The sequence below is a fragment of the Rhinatrema bivittatum genome, chromosome 8 (assembly GCF_901001135.1).
Source record: "Rhinatrema bivittatum chromosome 8, aRhiBiv1.1, whole genome shotgun sequence".
Classification (NCBI taxonomy): Eukaryota; Metazoa; Chordata; class Amphibia; order Gymnophiona; family Rhinatrematidae; genus Rhinatrema; species Rhinatrema bivittatum.
Window position 1 is genome coordinate 20,123,065 of NC_042622.1, and position 22,507 is coordinate 20,145,571.

The window sequence follows — 22,507 nt, forward strand, 5'->3', positions numbered from 1 at the left end:
AACAATAAAAGATGTGACAGCATGGCAAGGAAAGAGTTGGCTTGTGGATGGGATGGCGTGAGAGTCTGTAAAGAAGAGGCAGTTGGGGATAAGGATACTGGAGGTAGATATCTGGAGAGATGGGGGCAATGGAATGGAGAGGTAGGAAGGTGAAATCCTAGCTTTGAGTGAACCAGGAGCATAGAAGAAAAGAAAAGCTCAACGTCAGAGAGGAAGTGAAGCAAACAGGAGTAGTAAGAAGAAACAGAAAATATAAATGAGACCCTGAAAGAGAAAGGCACTGAAAGCAGAAAAAAAAAGGCTAGGACCAACGTGATTAGAACAAATACAATTTTCGGGCAGCAGTTATGGAAAATATTTTAAGTTTAGCGATTGGAATATGTAAGTTTGAGAATGTGCTTCTTATGTCTTTGTATATTGCTCAGTACAGGAGGAAATGCATTTCTGTTTCTCTTTCCCCAGTGTTGCACTGTATACAGCAGTGGCGTAGCCAGAATTGATTTTTTGGGTGGGCACAAGGTTAACATGGGTGGGCTGTAGGCATGCAGGTCTACTAGTTGTTTTTTTACTGATAAATAATGCAGCATAGCATTCACATCTACGCCTAAGTATGAGGTTTACTTAATGATACAAACATAATTCACGGTGATTTGTGGTACTTTAGCCTTCTTATTATTACGATTTTATACACGGCTCCTACCTGTCCATAAATTTTGAGAGAGCGGTTGTGTTGCTTATATTTAAATTGCTAACATCTCAAAATATAGATATATATTTTTACCTTTGTTGTCTGATCTTTGTATTTTTCTAATCAGTTGGTCCTGGTCTCTTTTTCCCATTTTTTCCCTTATAGCTCATTTCCTAATTCCTTTTCAGTGTCTTTCTTCTATTACTGTCTTCTTCCCTTACACCCACATACACGCTTTCTCTCACACACTCAAGCTCTCACTCTCATATGCTCTCTCTCCCCCCCCCCCAGCTCACATTCTCTGCAGACACACATACAAGTTCTCACTTTCTCACCCCTCCCCAGGCTTATATTCTTATGCACACACAGACGCACATCCAGGCACCCATTCTCACCCACACACATAAACCCAGACTCCCATTCTCACCCACAAACCCATGCTCCCAGTCTCACCCACACATATTCAAACTCCCATTCTCATCCATACATATACACATGTAAGGTACTATTTTCACCCACACATACACACATTCAAGCACCCATTCTTATCCACACATTCAAGCTCCCATTCTCACCCACCCACAAACCCAGGCTCCCATTCTCAACCACACATACACACATTCAAGCTCCCATTCTCACCCACACAAAAACCCAGGCTCCCATTCTCAACCACACATACACACATTCGAGCTCCCATTCACCCACATATTCAAGCTTCCATTCTCACCCACATACACACCCAGGCTCCAGTTTTCACCCACACACACTCCCATTCTCATCCACACATACACATTCAAGCACGTGCACAGCTTCCGCTTTCTCCCCCAAAGCAGGAAGATCAGCTGCCTCTCCTGCTGCCACCGGCCTCCTGCTATCTTCGGGCGTCGGGCCGTACTGCCCGCCGAACTTCCTGTCGGGGGGGGGGGGAGGGAGGAAGCGGACGTTGTGCGCTGCGCTTCCGCTCCCCCCCCCCCCGACAGGAAGTTCGGCGGGCCATACCGCCCGACGCCCGAAGATAGCAGGAGGCCGGTGGCAGCAGGAGAGGCAGCTGATCTTCCTGCTTTGGGGGAGAAAGCGGAAGCTGTGCGCGGCGCTTCCACTCCCCAAACAGGAAGATCGGCGGACCATACGGCCCGACGCCCGAAGATAGCAGTATAACGGGTGGCAGCAGGAGAGGCAGCTGATTTTCCTGCATTGGGGGGAGGAAGCGGAAACTGCGCGCGGCGCAAGACCGGTTGGCCATACGGCCGCAGCAGCGCTTCCCCATGTGTGCCGTGATGGCGCGCGAGGCGTGGGTTCTCTTGTTCGCTGTCGCGGGGATGGGATCCCGCGACAGCCTTCCAGTTCCGGTGCCAGTTGGGTGGGCACGGGTCTAAGTTGGGTGGGCACCTGCCCACCCAGGCCCACCCGTGGCTACGCCACTGGTATACAGAGACTGACTTCTTGGCATTTTCATTTCACTTGTTCCCTATGGTTTTGTATTTCTAATTTATGATTCCTTATTCTGTGTTTGAAGATCTATCTGTGTTCTCTTTGTGTAACAGAGATGTCTAGAGAGTGGCTACTAAAATGGTAAAGCACATAGGGACACGCTTAAAGATCTAAACATGCATACCCTAGAGGAAAACTGAGATAGGGGAGATGAGCCTTTTAAATACTTCAAAGGTATCCGTGCAGAGGAAGTGAGTCTTTTTCAATGAAACGGTGGCTTTGGAAAGAGGGGTCATGTGAAGGTGAAAGGGGTAAATTGAGGAGTAATCGAAGGACATATTTCATTACAGAAATAAAACTGTGTCTTTAGTTGATGCTAAAGGTCTGACCTCACTCATTGCTGACATCATGTACTCCTGTAGTGGAGCAAACTGCCTCACAGTTTCCTTCAGTGGTTTTCATTAAAAATTAAAATAGATTTTTACAGCTATACACTGGAACTAGTAGTATGAAATATATTTGAGAGAAAAATAACATGGTGGTTCTATGTTAACTAATTGTGTGTTGCAGTGCTCACCAGCTGAACTAACTAGAGCAAATGAACATCTCCAAGAGCAAGGCACAGACTTCACTTTGGAAGAGAAAAAATCAAAATTGCAGGTGGGTCAGAACTTTTTGCCTATGTCTTTGTAGCAGGAGAGGGGTGAGAGAATAATAACTTCCATTGTATTCATCCAGTCTCCTCTGCCATAAACGCTATCAGTAGTATTTTTAACTTGTCTTGAGCTCAGCTATGGAATTTCCCTGCCTCAGAGTGATCTAAGCGGGTCCTTTACTAAGCATTTTTCAGTAAGACACCACATGGGAGAAAACGTTTAGTAAATAGGACCCTAAGTTTGTACCTCAGACAATAGAAGTTGAAGTGACTTGCCGAAGGTCATCAGGAGCATCAGTGGGAGAAGTTAAGTTTGAACCCTGGCTTCCCTGGTTTCAGCCTGCTTCTCTAATCCCTAGGCCACTGATCCCCAGCCATCTGTATGCTTGCAGGGAGTATAATGTAAAGCTTTTCTTACTGGGGAGACTCGGGTTTAACTTTGACAACCCAACAACTATAGTCATCTTGTTGAAAGAAACGTTAATAAAACAAGCATTTATCATGGAAACACAAGCTTGTTATTAGGTTCTTTGGCAGGTCATTACATTTGTCTTCCTGTGCTATAAGGAAGTTTTTGTATCAATTTCCTTTTCTTGGTTGTCTTTCAGGATATCATTCCCCAGCCACTTTTAGACCAGTACTTGTCAATGACTGACCCAGCTCGAGCACAGACGGTTGATACTGAAATTGCGAAACACTGTGCCTACAGCCTCCCAGGTGTAGCACTGACCCTGGGCAGACAGAACTGGCACTGTTTGAGAGACACCTATGAGATGCTGGCATCTGATGAACAGGTAGAAAGTTTTTCCTTTTTCAGAATTTAGAAATGATACTGAAATCAATGGAAACTGCACTCTTTACATTTAAGGCCCTATGCACGTGTGCTACAATTATTTTAGCATACATTTGGTTAAAATGTTAGAATACACGCTAAGACGGCATTCAACAGGTGATGCATTACATTTTTAGCACGCTTGTTAAAATGTAGAGTCCATAGCATACATGCTAATTATGTGCATGTGCTAACACAAAAAGTATAGGATCTATACATTGTCTGCTTGAACAGTAAATAGTGTGTATAAACACTAAACGGAGCATGTTCCATCTTCTTGCTTCAAACCTGTAACTGGGTACATGAGGTTGGTTATTGGTACTGAGGAAAGAAGTGGAAGAGCAACTGGACCTCAGGAGTGTATAGGAGGAGATAGTTCCAAGAAAAGAAAAACCAGGCTTGTCTTATGCTTTTCTTTTTTTTTATTAAATAAGAGCTTTCCTTGTGTTTTGCTAGTACATATTCTTTCTTACTGACAACTGGACTGAGATTATTTATGCAATTCACATAGGACATCAAAATCCCTTTCAAGTGGTAAAGAGTTTTGGTGGCTATTAGGTGATAGAATGTGTGTTGTTGCTAATCCATCCAGTTACTGCTATTATTGTCCATTTTTTATTTTGCTTCTTCCATGCATTACAGTTCAGATGCTGATGTTCAGTGCTACTAAAAGTGGTGACTTATCTGGCTGAGTGGCAGCCACTGCGTATCTGGCTGTGTTCAGCAGTCGCCACTTAGCTGGATATCTAGTGGGCAGATTGGGGAGACGCTGCTTATCCAGTTTACTTAGCCAGTTAAGTGCCACTATTTGGACTTAAAGTTAACTGGATAAATAAGACCTGCTGTACAGGTTTAGCTTAGCCAAATAAGACTTATTTGGCTAAGTGGCAATTTTTACGGGATATTAAGCAGCATAGCTGTGCAGCTGACTATTCCTTGTAAATTAGCCAGATAACTCTTATGCGGCTAATTTACTTAGAAAGCTTCTTTTGAATCATGAGGCTTCTGTATCTAAGAACACACATGGTTACTCCAGGGGTCATTTGTTATGGGGTTGGTTGATGACAAGCCCTGTGTGTCAATTATTTAATTTAATGTATTTATTTATTTATTTGTGAGTTTTTCTATACCGAAGTTTGGAACAAGCCTTCACTCCGGTTTACAGTTGCAACAACTTTTACAGCAAATAACATTAAAAACAGTGATAACAATATAACCATCATAACATTGTAAACAATATATGATAAATTGTAATTGAGCATCAATATGACATTAATAACAAAGAGTGTAGAGGATGCAAGTATGTAGTTAGTACATTAAGATCTAGATATGAACAAGGGGAAAGTGCAATGAATTCAAATCATGATGTGAGAGAAGTGCTTGGTTTTATATGTGTGATCGTGTTGCTGAGTTTCGTGTGTCTGTGTTGTTTAACCAATGCCGTCTTTGTAGGCTTGTTGAAATAGCCATGTTTTTAGTGATTTTCTGAATATTTTTGAATTGTTTTGCATCCTTAGGTATTCTGGTAGTGTGTTCCACAGCAGGGGTCCAGCTATTGATAAAGCTCTCTGTCTTGTGGAGGTTAGTTTGGCGGATGAGACTGGGGGTATTGCAAATAGAGCTTTATTTGTGGATCTAGTGTTTCGTCGTAGTTTATGATGTTGAAGAATGTTCTTTAGGGTGGTGAATTCACTATTGTGCATTGATTTATGTAGGATCGTTAGTATTTTGTATTCTATCCGTTTTTCGATTGGTAGCCAGTGAAGTTCTTTTAGAATTGGTGTGATGTTATCGAATTTTTTGTGTTCAGGGAGAATTCTTGCGGTGTTGTTTTGAAGAATTTGGAGTGGGTGTGTGGTAGTTTTGGGGAGTCCAATGAGTAGGGCATTGCAGTAGTCGAAACTTGTAAAGATCAGAGATTGGAGTATGGTTCTAAAGTCTGGTGGGTTAAGAAGTGGTTTTAGGCGCTTAAGGATCTGTAATTTATAGAAGCCTTCTTTGATTTTCATAGCTATGTGATGTTTGAAGTTCAGTTCAGGGTCAATCCATATTCCTAGATCTTTGAGGTTTTCTTTTGGTTTAATGATAATATCGTCTAGAACCATGGTGTTATAGTTGTTTTCTTTGGAGATTTTTCTTTCAAGCAGAATGTATTCCGTCTTGTTCATGTTGAGGCGTAGACTCATTTGGTTTAGGAGGATCTTTATGTTTTTGAGATAGGAGGCTGCTAGTTTAAGGGTATTTTCTAAGTTGTTTGATATAGGGATGATTAGTTGTATGTCATCGGCATACATGAAGTATGTGACTCCGAGACTCGATAGTCGGCATAAAGGGAGGAGGTATATATTGAACAGGGTTGCCGATAATGCTGAACCTTGAGGTACTCCTGTTTCAAGTGGGATTGGGTCTGCCATTCCCAATTACTTTTCACCCTAGAAGATAATATTCTATACAGCAATTAACTTTACAATTTTCTTGTTTAAAAAAAATTGTAAGTATAACAAATTGTAAACGTTAGTTGTGAGGCATAATGGTAGTACTTTGGGCCAAAATTGAATATTTACAAGTTATTGTCCTGACTTCTCATTGCCCATCCTGACAAAGTTAATCATAGCCACAGTACTTGCACCAGTTGAATGAATTCATAGAAGAAAGGAATATCATCGATCAATTTCAGTTTGGCTTCTGGAAACCATTCATTACTGAAACATTTTTATCCAGGCTTAACACATTTTGGCATGACTTTGATTCCAGCCAGTGTTACGTTCTAGTCTTGTTGAATACTTATGCAGCATTTGACACCCTTAACCACTGCATCTTGTTATGCTTTCATAAAACTTGGGGTTTCCAATACCATTTTAAAATGGTTTACATCCTTTTTTTCCATCTGGGTTCATCAAAGTAGGATCGGTCAGACTGCTTCCACCTTCCCTCAAGGGTCAGCACTATCAGTGGAATTGTTTATCATCCACATGGCCCCAATCTGTAAAATGCTATCTGATTATATGCTGATGATATCCAGTTTTCTCTACCCGTAATGTCTACTTGGGCCTCAGTATTCAAACTCTTCTCCATATGATTATCAGCAATTAAGCAACTGCTTTTTCCACAACAGATTGGCTCTGTGTGAACAAGAAAGAGATAATGATTCTTAACCACATTTCAGCAAATTGAACACCCCTCATTAGAACATAAGTCAAGCGCTTGGGATTTATTCTTGAATCCAACTTGTCATTACACCTGCACGTCAAATCTATTGTGAAACAGCCTTTTTTTTTTTTTTAATTGCAAACATTAACACAGGTTGAAGCCGCTTCTTAAATGTTGTTCAGGCACTGCAAATTTATGTAGAACTCCGTAGCCCATTTCTTACTGACTCCAGGCTAAGGACTTGCATGATTCCTATTCTGCAAGATCGCCATTGGCTAGCTGTTCAGTGGTGGATCAACTTTAAAATGGCAATGCTTATTCATAAATTAACAAGCCGCAACTCTTCGCCAAAGATTTGCGCAATGTTGTATATCTCTGCACCTCTGAGCGCTTCGCTCTGTTCCATTCCACTCAGTCTGGTCTTCTAGATGTGTCCTCTGTGATGTTGGCCCAGCCTGTTGAAACCCATGATAGGGTCTTCTCTGCAGCGGGTCCCCACTTTTGGAAACCTCTTCCGTAGCAACTCAGGACCCCAACCTTTATTCAGACTTTCAAGCAGCATTTTACGGACTTATTTGTTCCGGTAGGTGTTTGATCACTGCTCATCAGCTCAAGGCAACCACTGAGTGTTTTTGCCCAGGTACACAGTTGGTTTGTGATTTCCATCTTGATTTAGGGACAGCACTTCAGTTTTATGAGTTGTGTTTTTTGTTTTTTTTTGTTTTCTATGTTTCATATACACTTTTTTTTAAATGTTGAATTCGTTCCCCACCTTGAATAATGGAAAGCATGGGATATAAATTGTCTAAATAAACAATTTTAGCATGGAATTGTTACAGAACATATTTTGGAGGTTAAAATCTCTGTACATTAAAATCTCTGTACATCTTATTGTTTTCCTTTGCACTGGGCTTTGAAATACTATCAGTGGAAAGTACGCCGAACACTGGCCTTCTCCATTCACGAGCTAGCGGTTATTCTGGGTGATAAACTGACAGCTGCTGACCTGGTACCTATCTTCAATGGGTTTCTGAAAGATCTGGATGAAGTGCGCATTGGAGTTCTCAAGCATCTCTATGACTTCCTTAAGGTACCAGAATGAGTTGTGTTTATTGGTATTGTACAAAAAGCAAAAATTAAAAGCACTTGTAATTAATTGTGCTTACTAATGTACATTGTTTTGTGGGCAAAATTTCCTGTAGTTGCTTCAAGCAGACAAGAGACGAGAATATCTGTACCAGCTCCAAGAGTTTATGGTGACAGATAACAGCAGGAACTGGAGATTTCGATATGAACTAGCAGAGTAAGTAAACCCTGTAAATAGGCATTTATGTAATGTGCATATATGTGACCAGCTCCAACCTTTTTTTTTTTTTTGGCATCATGTGACCCTACAAAGAGGGCTTTTAGTATTGGGGTGAGAAGGGATCATCAAACCAGTTCACCCTACTGGTCAGCCAGTTTTCATGGGGCACATAAAGCCCCTCTACAGTGGAAAGAAGTGTGATTTAGAGTTTTTACTCCAGTGTTACTTGATGTTAGGTCCCAGTGCCACCAACATAATGTAGAGAGTCTGAAAATGAAGAGTCAGCAAAATGTAAAGAAAATCAAAACAGCTGCTCGCCAAGCCAGTGTTTCCTTGGGCAGAACATGAGACTGACCGAACTGATCACCATCTTCTCTTTTAGGCAACTGATCCTGATCTTGGAGCTCTATAGCCCCAGTGATGTGTATGACTATTTACGATACATTGCATTAACCCTTTGCTCAGATAAAGTTTCTGAAGTCAGGTGGATCTCTTTCAAATTGGTAAGCAATGTTTGTTTCTTTTTGTTTGTTTTTTCTGCCATACAACTTCTACTCTTTCCAGCATCTCCTGCCAAAGTTGTAAGTTGAGTTGAAAAATATTGGCTAAAAATATTTGGTCATTCTATTATGAATATGTCTGAGGAATGCAAATCTGTGACAGCCTCTGCAGAACATTTTATAGTCTAGCCATTAGAGAATAAATGTAACATTTAAAAAAAAAAATGTAAATGTTTCATCAACTTTGTTAGTTTTTTTAATGTTGTTGTCAGAAAGCTCTGTTGTTAAAGCTGGTAATAGCAATCTGTAGTTATTTAGAATAGTTGTGGGTGGATCCTTGGACCAGTGGCAGGTGACCACGCCCTCGGGGGAAATCCCGAGAGGGACCACTGGTCAGGCTTAGTGTAGGAGACAAACACACACTAGTTCTTTTATTAAACAATATGGTACATCACCAGAGATGGCAGTAGTGAGCTGGAAACGCCCGGCTGGGCTGTAGTCCCTCAGGTATTGGAACAGCGATCCCAGGGTGGCTGAGCTGTAGAGAAACTAAGACAGTGAGTAGGCAGTATATCCAGAGTTCTGGAATAAGTCCTTAATGGTAACACTCACACAATAGTCTCTTAAGGCAGCCCAGGAGATGGTATACATTAGGCCCTCGAGGAACGAGAGTACCTGGACCCAGGGAAAGTTCTGAGAGGTAGATGGAAACTCACAATGTTGTAAGCAGCGATGACTTCTTAGCAGAAGTGGTATTCAGGAGCAAGTCCGGGACGTGGGCCCTCAAGGAGCGAGTACCGGTTCCGGACTGCGACCTGCAAAGAAAAAGAGAGAGCGAGGCCCCCGAGGAGCGGGTACCTCTAGTGAAGTCCAAGGAGACAGAGTAGCTAGGGTCGCGGAGAGCGAATCCCATCCGCAGCGACCAGGAGGAAGCGAACCCCTTGCTAACTCATCCTGTTAGCGAAAACTGAGACCTTAAATATCTGGAGCTTGTGACGTCATCTCAGGGGGACGCCCCTGAGGTTCGCGCCAACACTGGTACATCAGTCGGGCTGTGCGTGCCCTTAGGCATCTGGTCAATATGGCGGCTTGCAGCGTCAAGCCGGTCCGGGAACGCCAGAGGAGGACGGCCTGGAGACGCCGCAGCAACTAGCCTTCCATCAACCCCGAAGGGAGTCGCCAATGAGGTAAGGTGGGCGGAGCAGCAAAGGACACAACAGTTGTTTAAAGTGGAGCTTATTGTAGTATCTCTGGAGAATAAAATGTTTAATGCTTTTTACTATAAACTACTTTTCAGCTGTTTATATTACTTGCAGATAGATAAGATGTTGATTTTAATAGTCTTCAAGGCTCTTGAGACCTTATGCCATCAGTCCAGAAATGGAAGTAAGGGATAGACAGAGGGCCTTAAAGATGTTTAGGAAGCTGGACTTCGTTGCCCAGTTCTTGACCGCTTACAATCACCTGAAAAGTCTATAGACTGGCTAAAGAGGGTGGAAAGCTAGAGAATCATCTGTGTGAAACTGAGGAAGGGATGATGGGTGGGGATAGAGGTTGCAGAAAAGAAAATCTCTTCGTTTGGCAGCCCTGGTGGAAAAGTCAGGGAGCCTTCCATCAGAACAGAGGCAACAGTGTATTTCCCTGCTGTGAATATGTGCGGTCTAGAATCGGTGTTGGTCATTGTAACTGATACTGCTGCTACCTGATGCTACTCATTTTTTTTTCTCACAGGTCGTGGCAATACTTCATAAGTTCTATGAAAACTATGAAAGTGAATTGGGAATAAACTTCATCAATGAGCTCATAGTACGATTCCGTCACTCTTCCAAGTGGGTTGGAAGACAGGCATTTGCCTTCATTTGTCAGGTTGGTGTGACTTTTCATTGTTGTCCCCCTTCTTATCTGCTGAGTAGTTTTGATGTCAAGTCAACTTCTTCAAATCGTATTTACTGTATAGAACATCCCCTTTTTATAGTGCTTGTGCCCCTTTAGCAGGTTCTTCATAGCATGCCAGCAACTTCTATGCTTGAACTAGAAAGGATCATTTACGTTGTGCCAGTATATGGCATGAAGATGGAAGAATTTGAGTGGTTCTTTTTATTTTTTAAGTACATTTTTATAAAGTAAATAAAATAATTTTATAAATGTTACAACACACAACTGGGTATATAGCATTAAATGTGCATTCCTTACCATCCATGGTTATATAGAGAGACAGAGAAGATTAATGTTGTTGAATTCCCCTAAGTAGGGGCATGTGTAGTGAGAAGCCACTCAGCATTTCTGTAACTAAGCAATAAAAACTTCCCTGCCTAGTCGGGGAACTGGCCTACAATACTGCCCACCAGACCGGGGAAAAATAGGTCCGGAACACAGGGATGGTAACTTTGATACCAGCACGCGGGCACACATGCACACGCCGAGTCGTGCTAAAGAACGCAACAATTTGATAACATACGCACATATATGTGTGCATAGTATAAAATAGGCTGTATACACATACACGTGCGCACAGTTTATATGGGGATTTTAATAGACATGCTCGCCAATGCAGTTAATAATTTCCCCAGTTCGTTCCCAGTTCTCCCACATAAGGGATAGGACTTCCTAACCTCCCTAGTTAAATAGGCTCCTTTTTACCCTGTTAGCACCAACCCTTAAAACCCCGCTGACTAGCCTAGATCTTTTTTTATTTTATTACTTACACATCATCCATACCAGTAGTAAAGTTACGCGACAGGGGACCCCAGCGCACGCTTGTTCACATAAATACTTATGCACACATTTCATGTTAAAGTCCTGCAATGCCCACACCCGCCCATTCTATTTTGGTCTGCAGAAGGAAATAAACTGAGGGGATGTGCTACAGCCATTGTGCATGTGACGCATATTGCACACCCTCAGTTAAGCACAAATGTTTTACTTCAAAACTGTGCACATCCATCCTCCGAGCCGTCCGATGATGTCATTCATGCACATGAGACTCCTGCTTGTCCATGGAGAACTGACTTTTAGCTTTGTGTCTCAATAGTTACAACATTATAACAAATGTCATGTTTATATATTCTATATAAAATTACCTCATGTGAGGACAAAACATAGAAAGGAACATTTCTGCTTGCTAACAAAGTAATGATCACATCAGTTAAATGTTGCTTCCTCTTCAGCCAGCCAGACCAGCCCAAATGCATGGGTTATGTCCACCAACCAGCAGATGGAGGCAGAGATTAACAGGCTTGCTAATTTCATTTTACATAGATTTTCTTATACCAAGGTCACCTCATTAATTATCTACACAATCAATCAATACTTGAAACGCTCCTCCAATTATATTCAGATTTTAAATGAATATTCCTCATTATCCGGTCAAGCCAGTCCATACCAGTGGGTTGTGTACTCCAACCAGCAGATGGAAGCAGAGAACATTGACTTGCTGATGTCACCTCATATAGCTCTGCTCAGACACCAGCCAGTCAGTTTTTCTCTGTTTCCAGCAGGTGGTGGATGTGCATCTTTACTTGTGGATTTCAGCCTGCCAAGATTGAACAGGCCATTTTGACCTCCTGTGGTGATAGCAATCGCTCCCTCCCTCCCTCCCTCAGGTGAGAGTCTGGAAATCATTCCAGGAGACAGATAGGACAGGAGTGAGGTGAAGGCTGTGGCCCTAGCCATCCTCCTGATAGGAGAAGAGCTCCAGTAAGGTAAGGAGGCCTTGGGCTCAGTCCTGCTGCATGGTCCTCTTCTCTGTCTGGTCCTTCTCTCTCTTCCCTCTGCTCTCTCCCTGCCATTCTATATAGTGCTGGTTCAGTGAAATATTGAGAAAGTTTATTTAAAAAAAAACACGCGCATTGGTTAGCGCTGAGAGCAGGTACTGACGCAATTCTTTTCAGGCCAGTCAGTCAAGACAGCTGCAGCCATACAGGGCCACGCAATTGGAGTATTGCGGGGCTCTTTTTTGGGGTCAGCTAAGTGATCATCAAACGGTAGGGTTTGATATAACAAGATACAGAGAAGTCACACGAAGATCCGAGTTTTGAATTTAAAAAAAAAAAAAGACTTTGTCAGGGGCGGATCCAAGATGGCCGCTCGCTAACATCGCTCGGTTTGAGCTCCATTGAGAGGACTTTCTTATTGAATTTCTTGCTGCTATTTTCCTGCAATGGATAGGAAACGCAAGCCGAGGGGGGAACACACCCTGTGGCCCCCCCAACTGCGATCGTTACTGGGCCAATGGATGCGCATATTGTGCGAGGAGACATGGGAGAAAGACGACAACCACTGGAGAGTGGGTGAGGAGAAGAGGAGCTCCCCTCTCTCCCTGGTTCTTTATCACCCTTTAGCCCTGCTGAGGGATCCCCACCGGTCAATCCGGCCGCAATGAGAAGCACTCCTGTACTGAGGGAGACGCCCAGAGACCAAAGCGCTGAGAGGCGGAGCCCAGCAGGGGTCGATGGACTAGCAACCACGACTGAGAGCTCAGACAGGTCATCAGGGCAACCCGGAGGTGAAGGCGAACTACGACTGGAGGAGGCTGCTGGAGCTGAGGGTCTTTCTCCTGAAAGTGGACTTTCAGTGAGGGTAAGACCTGACGTTATTACCCTCAAAATCATATGGGACTCTATAAATGAAATGACATCTTCTATATTATCACAGTTGCAGCCTATGAATATATAGAAATGACGGCAGAAGAAGACCAAATGGCCCATCTAGTCTGCCCAGCAAGCTTTCACACTTATTTTTCTCATACTTATCTGTTACTCTGACCGCTGAGGTCAGGGCCCTTATTGGTAACTTTTTGGTTCTAATTTCCTTCCACCCCTGCCTTTGTTGTAGAGAGCAGTGCTGGATCTGCATCAAAGTGAAGTATCAAGCCTAATTGGTTAGGGGTAGTAACCGCGGCAATAAGCAAGCTACTCCCACGCTTGTCAGAATTAAGGAGCTGGAAGGGAAAATGAAAGTAATGGACAATGCTAATTCTGATATGGAACAACAGTTGCAGACAAACAGAGTTAAAATTCAAGAAATACAACAATTACAAACTGCTACCATAAAGGAGCGCAAGATTATTTCTACAAAATTGGAAAATTTGGAAAACGCGGCTAAATGTTGCAACTTGAGATTTATTAATTTTCCACAAGTCATGTTAAATCCACCAAGAGAAATTTTTAAAAGATTTCTGTTGGAGGTTTTGCACATAGATGAGAATGCAATACCTCCAATTTCTAAGATATACTATCTTCCAAAACAAAAGAGATCTACCGAACAAAGTGAAGGAATTACATCTCTAACGTCTGATCCAGAACAACCTTTGAATGTTTCAGAATTTTTTGAGACTTCCGATACAGAACTAGCTGTTCCTGCTACTTTGATAGTGACTCTCGCCCTTGAGCATGACAAAGAGTGGCTGTTAAGATTATGCTTGAGACATATAGAAATGATTTATTTTTGGGTTTAAATGTTAGAGTTTTCCTAGACATCTCACGTGAGACTCAGAAGAGAAGAAAAGTTTTCCTACTCTTAAGACCACAAGTGTTATTAATTGGAGGGGCTTTCTTTTTAAAGTTTCCATGCAAATGCATGGTCAAATATGTAAATAATACATATATTTTCTTTGATCCCCTCCAACTAACACAGTTTTTAGTGGGAAAGACTCCTCCAGAAGCAGCAGATACCAAGATCGAAATAGCAAATCCCTAATGATAAATGATTGTCTCTATACCCTAGTGAGCATTCTTTTTTTCTTTATTAATTTGTATGTAATGATTGCCTTACCCTCTCACTTGTGGACTGTATATCAGAGTAATCTAGTTTGCATTGTGGATTACTTTCTTATAATTGTTATGGTTATTTCTGTATTCTCTTTTCAAGATTGATATATTGTAATTGTTTAAAATGCATAAAAAGAAAAAAAAGACTTTGTCGAGATGGGGAAGTACCTGGAAGCAGAACTAGAAGACTGGGAGAAAATGAGAGAGGTGGAACAACAGTGGGCCAAATTAAAAGAGCAATTACAAGAGCAACAAAAATCTGTATGTTAGAAACATAAACAAAATTAAAAGAAATAAGAAACCAATCTGGTTCTTAAAGGAGATGGCTGATAAAATTAAAGCAAAAAGAACAGCATTCAAGAAATATGAAGGATCCCAAAAGATGAACACAGGGAAGAATATCTGGTGAAACTGAGAGAGATGAAGAAAGAAAGCAAAACGTCAGGCAGAAGAAAGGATTGCCAAAGAGATAAAACGAGATGGCAAAGCATTTTTCAGATATATCAGAGAAAGGAGAAAGGTCTGATGTGGCATAGTGAAATTAAAAAGAGACAAAGATCAGTGGGAGGAGAGCGAAAAAGAATTGGCCAAAATATTAAACACTTTAGTGTTTACTAAAGAAGACCCTGGAGAAGGACCAATGCTAACTGACAAGACTGTGGTTGGGGGAGGAATACACGAAACTGCATTTACAGAAGAGAATGTATGGGAAGAGCTAGGAAAATAAAAGTGGACAAGGCCAAGGAGCTGGATGAGGTACATCCCAGGATATTGAAGGAGCTCAGGCAGGATTGGAGAAGAGCGGTGGTGGTCCTGCTTCATAAGAAAGGGAGCACAGAAGAGGCTGGAAACTACAGGCTGGTTAGCCTCACCTTTCTGGTGGGAAAATATCTACAATCCAGCAGAATTGCTGGACCAGAGGCAGCATGGTTTCATCTAAGGAAGGTCCTGTCAGATGAATCTGATAGACTTTTTTGATTGGGTGACTAAGGAATTGGATCGAGGAAGAGCGCTCAATGTCATCTACTTGGATTTTAGCAAAGCTTTTGATACGGTCCCACTTAGGAGGCTAGTGAATAAAACGAGAAACTTGGGAGTGAGTGCCAAGGTGGTGGCCTGGATAGCAAACTGGTTGAAAGACAGAAGACAATGTGTGATGGTAAATGAAGCTTACTCAGAAGAGAGAGCGGTGATGAGCAGAGTGCCGCAAGGGTCGGTATTGGGACCGGTCCTGTTCAATATCTCCGTGAGCAACATCGCGGATGGGATAGAAGGTAAGGTTTGTCTTTTTGCGGATGACACTAAGATCTGCAACAGAATGGACACGCCGGAAGGAGCGGAGAGAATGAGACGGGGATTTAAGGAAGCTGGAAGACTGGTCGAAGATATGGCAGCTGAGATTCAATGCCAAGAAGTGCAGAGTCATGCATATGGGGTGTGGAAATCCGAAAGAAATGTATTCGGTGGGGGGTGAAGGGCTGATGTGCACGGAGCAGGAGCGAGACCTTGGAATGATAGTGTCTAACGATCTGAAGTCGGTGAAACAATGTGACAAGGCAATAGCTAAAGCCAGAAGAATGCTGGGCTGCAAAGAGAAAGGAATATCGAGTAAGAAAAGGGAGTGATTATCCCCTTGTATAGGTCCTTGGTGAGGCCTCACCTGGAGTACTGTGCTCAGTTCTGGAGACCGTATCTCCGAAGGGACAGAGACAGGATAGAGGCGATCCAGAGAAGGGCAACCAAAAAGGTGTATGGTCTTCATCAAATGCCTTATGAGGAGAGATTGAAGAATCTAAATATGTATACCCTGGAGGAAAGGAGGAGCAGGGGTGATATGATACAGATCTTCAGATACTTGAAAGGTTTTAATGATCCAAAGTCAACGACAAACCTTTTCCGTTGCAAAAAAAATCAGCAGAACCAGAGGTCACGATTTAAAACTCCAGGGAGGAAGACTCAGAATCAATGTCCTGAAGTATTTCTTCACGGAGAGGGTGGTGGATGCCTGGAATGCCCTTCCGGAGGAAGTGGTGAAGACTAAAACTGTGAAGGATTTCAAAGGGGCGTGGGATAAGCACTGTGGATCCATAAAGTCTTGAGGATGTGAATTAAGAGAAGAAGCATGGGGGTGGCTTGCTGGAATGACGGCTACTACCTGGTGATTAATACCCTTATACAATAAACATACACACAGTTAACGCGACTCTAACATTGCTCCATGCTTCAACGGCAAGAGGAAATGTGGGACAAAGGATTTGCATTCACAAATAAGCATGGGAGTAGCTTGCTTGTTGCGGCAGTTACTACCCCAACCCAATTAAGCCTGATATTTCACTTTGAATACATATATACAGCAGCTCACTGCTTCAGCAGGGGGGGGGGGGTGTGGAATGAAGAAAAGAGGATTTATATTAAGACAACCAACAAGGACTAAATTGCACAGGCTGGGTAAACAAATAAGTGTGGGAGTAGCTTGCTTATTGCGGTGGTTACTACCCCTAACCTATTAGACTTGATTCTTCACTTTTATGCAGCTCCAGCACTGCTCTCTACATCAATAGCAGGGGTGGAAGGAAATTAGAACCAAAAAGTTACCAATAAGGGCTCTGACCTCAGCGGTCAAAGTAACAGATAAGTATGAGAAAAATAACTGTGAAAGCTTGCTGGGCAGACTGGATGGGCCGTTTGGTCTGCTTCTGCCGTCATTTCTATGTTTCAACGGGTTCTTATTTATTTATTTATTTTATTTAAAAATATTTCTATACCGTCTTTACAAACAGTGTTTAATCAAAACGGTTTACAAATATCAAATAAAAGGGATAAAAACTAATAAAAAACTAAAGTAAAGGTTACTTAAAGATAACTTAGTTATAGAAGATATAAAAATTACAAAAATTATTCATTAATATAAAATAAAATTAAAATAAAATAGGTAATTTAAACAAATCAGAAAGCAAGTGAAAAGAATCGGGATCAGGTGCCAAAACTGGGAATATGATGCATTATTTGGTGGGTGGTATGTGAAATGCAATTTGAAATAAATATGTTTTTAAAGATTTTTTGAATTGTTTGGAGTTGGGTATGGATCTGATGGAATCTGGTAATGAATTCCATAAAATGGGACCTATGACTGAAAAAGCTCTTTTTCTAGTAATATCTAAGCGGGCTTGTCGAGGTGATGGGATATCAAGAAGATTTTTGTCCATTGACCTTAGGTGTCTGGTAGGTTTATAAATGCGGAGGATAGTGCATAAAGTAACTGAGTTAGGGGTATGAATGAGAGAGTGTATAATGGATAGAATTTTAAACTGTATTCTGTATTTGAAGTATTGGGGTGATATGATTTTTTTTTTGAAGAATTTGTTAGGATACGTGCTGCTGCATTTTGGATTAATTGAAGTGAATGAAGTGTGTTTTCTGGGAGACCTATGTATAGAGAATTACAGTAATCCAGTCCGGAGAAGATGAGTGATTGAAGAATAGTCCGAAAGTCATGAAAGAAAAGTAGAGGACGTAGACGTTTTAAGAGTTGAAGTTTGTAGAAAGAATTCCTAGTTAATACAGATATATGCTGTTTTAAAGAAAGGTCTGTATTGATGGTTATGCCTAAGTTTTTTGCGGATTTTGATATGGGGATAGTTGTTCCATTGAATATAAGTTGAGAAGGGGGACCTATAGATGAATCAGTTATTGATGAGAGGTGAACTATTTCTGTTTTATTTGGATTTAATTTCAAACGGTTGTGGGAAAGCCAGGTATCGATGGTTGTAAGGTATAATGATACTAAAGATAATGTATGGGACCAGGAGATGTTATATGGCACCATGAATAATTGTATATCATCAGCATAGATTTTGAATTTTATGTTAAGTGAAGCTAATATGTGACAGAGAGGTAACAGATAGATATTGAAAAGAATAGGAGATAAAGAGGAACCCTGTGGAACACCTGATGCAATGGAGTATGTATCGGAGGAATGATTATTTATAGTAACTTGTTGAATACGGTCAGTTAGAAATGAAATGAACCATTGTAATACGGTGCCTGTAATACCTATAGATTTAAGAATGGAAATAAGAATTTGGTGATCAATGGTATCAAATGCTGCTGATATATCTAAGAAAACAATAATGTGATCTGTGTAAGAGTCAAAAGCCCGAAATATAGAATCGAAAGAAGTCAGAAGAAGAGTCTCGGTGGAGTGGCCTTTACGAACTCGAAGCAGCATGGATTCACCAGGGGAAGGTCCTGTCAGACAAATCTGATTTTATTTTTTTTTATTGGGTGACTAAAGAATTGGATCGAGGAAGAACGCTCGATGTGGTCTACTTGGATTTCAGCAAAGCTTTTGATACGGTTCTGCACAGGAGGCATGAATAAAATGAGAAGCTTGGGAGTGTGCGCCAAGATATTGGAGTGGATTACAAATTGGTTGACGGATAGAAGGCAACATGTGATTGTAAATGGAACGTACTGTGAAGAGAGAATAGTATTAAGCGGAGTGCTACAAGGATTGGTGTTGGGACTGGTTCTGTTCAATATCTTTGCGCGACATTGCAGAAGGGATAGAAGGTAACGTTTTTCTATTTGTTGATGATACGAAGATCTGCAATAGAGTGGACATGCCGGAAGGAGTAGAGAGAATGAGATGTGATTTAAGGAAACTTGAACATTGGTCAAAGATATGGCAGCTGGGATTCAATGCCAAGAAAAGCAAAGTCATGCATCTGGGGTGTGGTAATCCAAAAGAGCTGTATGTGATAGGTGGTGAAGGACTGCTGTGCGTGAAGCAAGAGAGGGATCTTGGGGTGATAGTGTCTAGAGTTCTGAAGACAGCGAAGCAATGTGACAAGGTGATAGCTAAAGCCAGAAGAATGCTGGTCTGCATAGAGAGAGGAATAACCAGTAAGAAAAAGGAGGTGATAATGCCCTTGGAACAAGTCCTTGGTGAGGCCTCACCTGAAGTATTGTGTTCGGTTCTGGAGACCGTATCTCAAGAGGGACAGAGACAGGATGGAGGCGGTCCAGAGAAGGGCAACAAAAATGGTGGGGGATCTCCATCAAATACTTACGAGGAGAGGTTGAAGAACCTAAATATGTTACCCTGGACGAGAGGAGGTGCAGGGGAGATATAAGAACATAAGAAAATGCCATACTTGGTCAGACCAAGGGTCCATCAAGCCCAGCATCCTGTTTCCAGCAGTGGCCAATCCAGGCCATAAGAACCTGGCAAGTACCCAAAAACTAAGTCTATTCCATGTTACCATTGCTAATGGCAGTGGCTATTCTCTAAGTGAACTTAATAGCAGGTAATGGACTTCTCCTCCAAGAACTTATCCAATCCTTTTTTAAACACCGCTATACTAACTGCACTAACCACATCCTCTGGCAACAAATTCCAGAGTTTAATTGTGCGTTGAGTAAAAAAGAACTTTCTCCGATTAGTTTTAAATGTGCCCCATGCTAACTTCATGGAGTGCCCCCTAGTCTTTCTACTATCCGAAAGAGTAAATAACCGATTCACATCTACCCGTTCTAGACCTCTCATAATTTTAAACATCTCTATCATATCCCCCCTCAGCCGTCTCTTCTCCAAGCTGAAAAGTCCTAACCTGTTTAGTCTTTCCTCATAGGGGAGCTGTTCCATTCCCCTTATCATTTTGGTAGCCCTTCTCTGTAACTTCTCCATCGCAATTATATCTTTTTTGAGATGCAGCAACCAGAATTGTACACAGTATTCAAGGTGCGGTCTCACCATGCAGCGATACAAAGGCATTATGACATTTTCCGTTTTATTCACCATTCCCTTTCTAATAATTCCCAATGTCCTGTTTGCTTTTTTGACTGCCGCAGCACGCTGAACCGACGATTTCAATGTGTTATCCACTATGACGCCTAGATCTCTTTCTTGGGTTGTAGCACCTAATATGGAACCCAACATTGTATAATTATAGCATGGGTTATTTTTCCCCCGTATGCATCACCTTGCACTTATCCACATTAAATTTCATCTGCCATTTCGATGCCCAATTTTCCAGTCTCACAAGGTCTTCCTGCAATTTATCACAACCTGCTTGTGATTTAACTACTCTGAACAATTTTGTGTCATCTGCAAATTTGATTATCTCACTCTTCGTATTTCTTTCCAGATCATTTATAAATATATTGAAAAGTAAGGGTCCCAATACAGATCCCTGAGGCACTCCACTGCCCACTCCCTTCCACTGAGAAAATTGTCCATTTAATCCTACTCTCTGTTTCCTGTCTTTTAGCCAGTTTGCAATCCATGAAAGGACATCACCACCTATCCCATGACTTTTTACTTTTCCTAGAAGCCTCTCATGAGGAAATTTGTCAAATGCCTTCTGAAAATCCGAATACACTACATCTACTGGTTCACCTTTGTCCACATGTTTATTAACTCCTTCAAAAAAGTGAAGCAGATTTGTGAGGCAAGACTTGCCCTGGGTAAAGCCATGCTGACTTTGTTCCATTAAACCATGTCTTTCTATATGTTCTGTGATTTTGATATTTAGAACACTTTCCACTATTTTTCCTGGCACTGAAGTCAGGCTAACCGGTCTGTAGTTTCCCGGATCGCCCCTGGAGCCCTTTTTAAATATTGGGGTTACATTTGCTATCCTCCAGTCTTCAGGTACAATGATTATGATACAGACCTTCAGATACCTGATAGATTTTAATTGTGCAAAATGAACAAACCTCCTTTTGAAAGAAATTAATAGAACTAGGGGTCACGAAATGAAACTCCAGGGAGGAAGACTCAGAACCAACATCAGGAAATATTTCTTCATGGAGAGGGTGGTGGATGCCTGGAATGCCCTTCTAGAGGAGGTGGTGAAGACAAAAATGGTGAAAGATTTCAAAGGGGCATGGGATAAACACTGGATCCATAAAGACTAAAGGATGGAAATGAAGAAAAAATGGCATGGGGGTAACTTGCTGGTGTAGCGGTTACTACCCTTAACTAATAAGCCTTCATACTGTTCATACTACTCCAGTATTACTCTCTGGAGAAGAAAAAAAGGGGAATCAGATTCAGACAGCAACCAACAAGGTCACTAAATGTTAAAGTCTGGGGAAAACAAATAAGATTGAGGGTAATTTGCTGATGCGGCTGTTACTACCCTTAACCAATAAGCCTGATACCTTTAATGCTACCATAAGCTTGCTGGGCAGACTGGATGGACCATTTGGTCCTTTTCTGCCGTCATTTCTGTTTCTTTGTTTCTATATGTTTTTGAAGAAATACTGACTAGCGCCTGAGCAGAGCCATATGAGGGTGACATCAGCGAGTCGTTCTCAGTCTCCATCTGCTGGTTGGAGTGCCCAAACCACTGGTGTGGACTGGCTTGCACTATTTCGAGGAAAGGAAATTCAGGTAAGAAGTAATTTCAGTTTGGACCATCATATTAAGCACCTCCGGTCATCTGACCTTCCTTGCTTTATTTTTAATCATATATCCTACAGCTCCAACATTTTTTGTTTCTCTTTCTCTTTTGCAAATAAAATAATGAACTTGTCTTAACTATTTATATATGATCTCATTCTCCTGACATGAGCCATGTTATGAAACCTTTGTCTGCATCAGGGGATTAGGATTTTCAGCAAATGCTTATGCGAAGTTTCTCAACTCTATTTCAGGCATTTTTCTTGGGTTTGATGACAGCCTATAACTGTGTTGTGACTAAAACTAGTTTGTACTTGTCTCATTGTACAAAAGAGGCTTTGAAAAAAGCAACATATCAAATCTGGAGAAGGCAGTACAACTGGAACTGGGGGGCAGCCTTTGGACAGGTGCATCTTTGATTAGTTTGTACCTCTGCTAGAAGCATGGCTTGTAGTGTAGCAGCCAAGCATTTGTGTGGTTGCAGAGTTGGTCTGCAGATTTAACTCCTATGAGTCAGCTGACCAAGCTTCCTTCAAGGGCAAGCTTCTATTCAGTGAGGACCTAGAGAAGAGGATCATGGTTTGGGGGGGAATCTAAAGCTCCCAGAGGATGAAGAGCAATGATCATCCAGTCAGTTGCTGTCTAGAAGCCTTCAAGATGTCAAAGGTCTGGGTCATATGGTAGATTTCAGTCCTTTTGAAGTTTCAAGAGAGAGGGAAAGGTTGAGAACTTGGGAACTTCAGGATTTCCTGAAGCTCCCAATGAAGAA

General features: G+C 41.7%; 1 protein-coding gene across 3 annotated transcripts in view; it reads left to right on the top strand.

Annotated features, from left to right (window-relative positions):
• The window catches only part of LOC115097178 (serine/threonine-protein phosphatase 4 regulatory subunit 1-like), a 173,584-nt gene that overhangs the window by 129,709 nt on the left and 21,368 nt on the right, over positions 1-22,507 (top strand). For all 3 annotated transcript variants that reach the window (XM_029612754.1, XM_029612752.1, XM_029612753.1), the window contains exons 13-18: positions 2,690-2,779; positions 3,383-3,568; positions 7,685-7,846; positions 7,959-8,059; positions 8,445-8,565; positions 10,294-10,428. In XM_029612754.1, coding sequence (XP_029468614.1) covers positions 2,690-2,779; positions 3,383-3,568; positions 7,685-7,846; positions 7,959-8,059; positions 8,445-8,565; positions 10,294-10,428 — 795 coding nt within the window. The remainder of the gene's footprint in view (positions 1-2,689; positions 2,780-3,382; positions 3,569-7,684; positions 7,847-7,958; positions 8,060-8,444; positions 8,566-10,293; positions 10,429-22,507) is intronic.